The 6,415-nt window shown below is 35.4% G+C and overlaps 1 protein-coding gene across 1 annotated transcript; it reads left to right on the forward strand.

The window, feature by feature from the left end:
- Positions 1–393: 393 nt before the first annotated feature.
- On the forward strand, positions 394–6,294 carry LOC144849960 (mitochondrial inner membrane m-AAA protease component AFG3L2-like). Its single transcript, XM_078707096.1, has 14 exons — positions 394–669; positions 960–1,110; positions 1,272–1,555; positions 1,838–1,906; positions 2,262–2,386; positions 2,526–2,696; positions 2,865–2,967; positions 3,198–3,489; positions 3,625–3,754; positions 3,988–4,085; positions 4,167–4,393; positions 4,559–4,759; positions 5,134–5,328; positions 5,722–6,294. The coding sequence occupies exons 1-14, from the start codon at positions 520–522 to the stop codon at positions 5,941–5,943; spliced, it is 2,418 nt and encodes an 805-aa protein (XP_078563222.1). The 5' UTR covers positions 394–519; the 3' UTR covers positions 5,944–6,294.
- The last annotated feature ends 121 nt before the right edge of the window (positions 6,295–6,415 follow it).

The raw sequence follows: 6,415 nt of genomic DNA on the forward strand, positions 1-6,415 counted from the left end.
TGCTCTGTCAGAGTCTTGTTTTGCACAACTACTGTAGTGAAATAAAAACATATTCAACAAATATGGCAAACGTGTGTGATGTAATGTTACATCATAGGGTATTAATTGACAGAGACAGATCTAGAAACCTATTCTGCCTTTATCACAAAGCTATAAACGTATAATACAGTAAATACTATTAAAAACATTAAATATTATTTATAAAATGTTAAAATTGTTGTCAAAACCTAATTAATAAATCAGGCGTATTTTGCGTACCATAGCATGACGCTCATTTACTTTTTTCACAACATTGAATTTTCCTGGAAAAACATAAAATATTTACGAACCGCCACGAATTTTGTAAATATTAAATAACTAATTTCATATTTTCCAAGTCATCTCGATGTCTGGTGATCCATGAAAACGGAGGCCTAGCAATAACTGCAAATATAAATCGCAAATTCATGCTTTTTATGCAATTAAAGTAGGGCACAATATGAACAAGTTGTTAACTTTGATTTCAAATTAAAGGTAAAAATGGCATACCGAAGCAAAAATGTTCAGTTTCATTTTAAAAGATGTGTAGAAACTACTCGCCAGTTATCTGCAAGAAGAGCAATCCAGCACCAGACAAGGCCAAGGACATCGTATGTGCGTGCTGAATCTCTACCGATAGCTGCTAATGTGGTAAGTAAGGGGGCCTAGCCTCGACGACTTTACACTACCGAATTAACTATTATATTTATATTTAATAAATTGATTTATTGGTAAAATATTATAATTGGACTGGAAGAGGCCTAAACTAAACTGATTTAATTCAAGCTCAAGGGGTTCCAATATATAGATAGAGAGATGATGCAATGATGTTCTGTGCATAAACATATGAATTATGGATGATATAGTATACACTATCTATTTTATTTGACAGGATTTTTGGACAGTTTATAAAACATCTTAATCATTATTTTTTAATAAAGATTGGCAGTGAATCTTCTTTATTTGGATTTGTCTTCAATTCATCACAAGTATCAAGTTTACTAACAAAATGGAAAGCATTCTGCTCCAAACCACCCAAAGGTTTTGAGAAGTTTTTTCAAGGTGGAAATAAGAAGGCCCCATCAAAAAAAGGTAAGACATTATAATCTTTAAAATGAATCCCCATGTTTATGATAGCCAATATCATGTACATTATTACCATCATTATTATATGCACACTGATTACGAAATAAATATTATAATGTTAATTTCAACAATAAAGATAATAAAAAAAGACAATTTCTTTTTTTTAGATGTTCCAAAAACAACCCCGAGTAGAAGCAGTGATCCAGCAAAAAAGTCAAGCAAGAAAGAAACCGATTTCTGGAACACACTATGGAGTGGCGGCGGCTCCCGGGCAGGGAGTGGCGGTGGTGGGGGTAAAACACCCATTGATGATAAAAATAAACAGCAATTATTAATAAGTATGGCAGTGACAGTGGCAGGGGCTGTTGGAGTAGGCTGGATGATGATGGGAGGCTCAGCTCATGAGATTACATGGAAAGAATTTGTTAATGATTATTTAAATGCTGGCCAGGTAATGACAAGTTTATTTACCATTATAGTTTAGGCAGACTTCTTGTCTTATTATTATTATGCATATTTCAAATCAAGAAGTCAGTGGAATGTTATACATTGAACATTATTCTCTGTAAAGATAAAACAAAATATAAATTTAAAGAAGAATTGAAATAATCAAAGCTGGTGATTATGAACTAATCATTTTATTATGCATCTTTATAGAATGTTTAATGAATGACTCAGAATTTAGAATTTCTTTACTTTAAAAATTGATTGAAATATGTGTTTGTTTCTTTAGGTTGAAAAGGTTGAAGTTGTAAACAAGAGATATGTTAGAGCTTGGCTGAAACCAGGACATTCAAAAGGGGTAAGGTTACATTCAAGTACAGGAAGGGAAGGGGTTCAGATCATAGGAAAGAAGCCCTGCAGTATCAGTATTAAACATGCAGTATTTTGGCATCATTTAGCCTAGTTCCTGCTCCTGAGTGAGTCAGGGTAGCCACCTCTCAATCATGGCCTGAGTGAGTCAGAGTAGCCACCTCTCAATCATGGCCTGAGTGAGTCAGAGTAACCACCTCTCAATCATGGCCTGAGTGAGTCAGAGTAGCCACCTCTCAATCATGGCCTGATAGTAATTACAGTAAAATTGGTTTTCCCTTGTATAATTATCTTTTTAAATTTAAATATTTATATTCTGATTATCTTTATTTTGTTGCTTTTAGCGTTATGTTTATTTCAATATTGGTAGTGTTGATACATTTGAAAGGAATTTAGAAACTGCTCAGGAAACGTTAGGTATTGAACCAGCCAATCAGCTGTCAATACTCTACAGCACAGAGAGTGACGGGTAAGTTTGTGGTCTTAGACAATAATTTGTTATGACATAGATTTTGGAGATATCAAAGAGGCTTATAAACTGAGTGAAGACATAGCTGTGTTGTTTGTAATAAACCATGTATCATTTTTTTTCTTTATTTACTCTCTAGGTCATTCTTGTTGAGTTTAATACCCACGGCCCTCATCATCGGATTCTTCTTTTATATATTTCGCAATTCAGCGGGAGCAGTTGCTGGCAAAGGAGGCAAGAAAGGTGGAATATTTGGTTTTGGTGAATCAACTGCTAGGATAATTAAAGAGGATGTTGGCATCAGGTTTAGGTAAGAAAATGTATAAAGCGAGTGCAGATGATGGTATGAGAGAGCGCCCTCTTCATGGGAGGAGGATGAGGATGCTGGTACCAAATAGAGTACTAGAGAGAGACAGTGGATTATCTCCATAGTATCGCAAACTTTTCATTTATAATAGTTTTTGCACTATTTTTACAGGGATGTGGCTGGTTGCGAAGAAGCTAAGCTGGAAATTATGGAGTTTGTTAATTTTCTTAAAAATCCTCAACAGTATTTGGACTTAGGCGCTAAAATACCAAAGGTAAAAATGATTTTAAGTCTACTAGATTTTGTTTACTTTACAATGGCTTCTCAAGATTATCTGTATTTAAATAACTTAAGCTCTGTCTCACTATCAAACTCTATGTGACAAAAAAATGTGATGTGCCCATATATGGACATGATGATGTCATATCACTACCATATTTGGGAATATCACTACCATATTTAGGCATATCACATTGTTTTTGTCAATCTACTGTTTGTTTGCAGGGAGCAGTGCTATCAGGCCCTCCAGGAACAGGTAAAACATTACTAGCAAAAGCAACAGCAGGTGAAGCTAACGTTCCATTCATCACTGTCAACGGTTCAGAGTTTCAGGAGATGTTCGTTGGTGTTGGTCCATCACGTGTACGTGACATGTTCGCCATGGCACGTAAAAATGCCCCGTGTATCCTATTCATTGATGAAATCGATGCAGTTGGTAGGAAGCGTGGTAAGGGTAACTTTGGAGGTCAGAGTGAACAGGAGAACACCCTCAACCAACTTCTGGTGGAATTAGACGGTTAGTATTTCCTTTTGGACATTTTTGTTATTACAGGCTTCCATTTTTAATTACAAAATGTGGTATTAAATATGAAGGTTCAGTTTGGATTTCGGCTAATAAACACAAAATTAATGATTTAAAATCATCTTTTAGGCTTTAATACAACAACTAACGTAGTGGTGTTGGCCGGTACCAACAGACCTGATATATTGGATCCTGCTCTTCTCCGTCCAGGGAGATTTGATCGTCAAATATATATCGGTGCACCAGACATCAAAGGAAGGTATGGAATAGTGGATATCATTGCATTCTAAGGACATAATAGCGGCTAGGTAGTCTAGGGTCGGCTTAATATTCATAAAAAGAAAAACAATTTGGCACACATAGCGTGTCATACCTATACTTGGAATCTAAGATCAAAATGCCTGCTGGTGTTGTAAATGAATACTGGAACAGATTTAGGAGGCAAGATAAGAAATGTAATCATTGTCAGTTTTATCATCTTCATATTTTCAGAGCTTCCATTTTCAAGGTTCATCTGAAGCCATTGAAGACAAATGTAGATAAAGATGCGAGCAGCAGAAAGCTGGCTGCATTAACACCAGGATTCACAGGTAATGTCGCCCTCTATCAACAAAAATTATGCGAGAGACAAATGAGAATAAATGGATACTAACTATAGGTTGTAATTTTAGGAGCTGATATCGCTAATGTGTGCAATGAAGCGGCCTTGATAGCTGCCAGGTTTGGGAATGATAGCATTCTGGGAAAACACTTTGAACAGGCCATTGAAAGAGTTGTAGCTGGCTTGGAAAAGAAGACACAGGTGTTGCAGCCAGAGGAGAAGAAGACGGTGGCATACCATGAAGCAGGCCATGCGGTTGCAGGCTGGTACTTGGAGCATGCTGATCCACTATTAAAGGTAAACAATAGACGTACTGCATCCTTGCATTGTCACAATCATAAGTACAAACAAGGTGTAAATATAAATAAATAAATATGGCCCATTAAAATTTAATTTTAAGTAGCTCATAGGAAATAAAACCCTTGCTTAAAGCTGTTAAAGACATACTGTATGTTCTTACAGGTTTCCATCATACCTCGTGGTAAAGGTCTAGGTTACGCTCAATACCTTCCCAAAGAGCAGTTTCTATTCACCAAAGAGCAGATGCTTGACCGTATGTGCATGACGTTAGGAGGACGAGTCTCCGAGCAAATTTTCTTCAACAGGATTACGACGGGAGCGCAGGATGACCTGAAGAAGGTCACACAGAGTGCATATGCTCAGGTCAGTGAATACAGATTGTGTTATTTCATCTGCTATTACCATTATTACTGTATTACATTGAATATGCTTTTTATGTTCTGTGTTATAGACTGTCCAATTATTGAGTCAATCAATAAGATACATTGGATTACAATACTTAATGATCTCTCCTCTCCTGAAACGTTTTCCGTCATTCAGACATTACGCTTTCCATGATTTGTTTCCATATTTATTTGTTTTGGGCAGGATGGTTTGTCATTGTGCTAAAGTCTACATTTTTTCCTTTTAAATCTTTTTTTATTTGGTTTATCCAGTTTCCTTTTGGTCTTCCTGGTGGTCTATTGACTTTTTCTAATTAACAATTGATAATATGTGATAGTAATGGTCTTTTATAGGTAGTCCAATTTGGTATGAATGAAAAGGTAGGCAACGTATCGTTTGATCTTCCACAACAAGGTGAGCTAGTGATGGACAAACCATACAGCGAAGAAACTGCACGCCTCATTGACCAGGAAGTTCGTAACCTGATCAGTGATGCGTACAATAGGACAATGGATCTATTGACGCAACATAAAGAAGATATTGAAAAGGTAAATAAAAATTGTACTCACAGAGGAAGTCCTCTTTATCTTCTAAGCCCTGTTTACCATCAGAGGCATTGCTAGGCCCTCGAGTTACACTTGCGTGGATCAAATTCCAACATTGCCGTTGTATTTATAATAAAATACTGGTGATACTAAATCAATGTGTGGTGCTACAGTACTATTGTAATTCGTTATGTTGGTACTAATCTAACGTGTGGTAGTACTAATTCATTATGTTGGTACTATTCCTTCTCCTATGATGCTACTAAAACTTAAGCACTTCTTCTCAGTTCTAAATAAAACAGAATTAACATACACAAATAGGTGGAATAAATAAATTCTTAACCTATATTGTCTAAAACAATAATTGAATAATTTTAATTTAATTCTTGTGGACAGGTTGCCAAAAGATTATTAGATCAAGAAGTGCTAAACAAAGAAGACATGGTTGAACTACTCGGCAAAAGACCATTTACTGAAAAATCTACTTATGAGGAATTTGTTGAAGGTACGGGGGGATTTGAAGAAGACACGTCATTACCAAAGGGATTAGAAGGATGGAATAAAACACAGGATAAAGCAGCGGAAGAAGAAGGAGGTACACAGAGTGTGCCAACATAACTATAGTACTGATAATTTACATAAAATGACTGCTATACAAATATATAGTGTTTGAAGAAAGTAATTTATAATAGACGTCATACGCTGTACAAAGGGCATCACGGCAAGAAGGGATGAAAAATGTTACAACAAATGTGACGAATACAATTCAACTTTTAGTACAATAATCTAGTATTTGTAATTAAAATTATTAAATACTGTATTTATCTGCTGTAAGGTAAATAAAAAGTTTGGAAAAAATATATATAGTGCCCTCTTGTTTATTAAAATGTAATGTTACAAATAGAATGGGGTGAATATATTTTTTTAGTCACACAGCAATATTATAATAATTGTGTTTACAAAAAATATTTTTTGAAGGAAAATTGTGACAAATAGTTAATGGGAAATTATACTCACACATCGTTGGCTGAGTCGTTCATGCTTTCATCTTGTGTGTCTAAATTTTGTTCTATGGCACTTGGTGCAAGGA

This window comes from Antedon bifida, chromosome 8, assembly GCF_963402885.1.
Source record: "Antedon bifida chromosome 8, ecAntBifi1.1, whole genome shotgun sequence".
NCBI lineage: Eukaryota > Metazoa > Echinodermata > Crinoidea > Comatulida > Antedonidae > Antedon > Antedon bifida.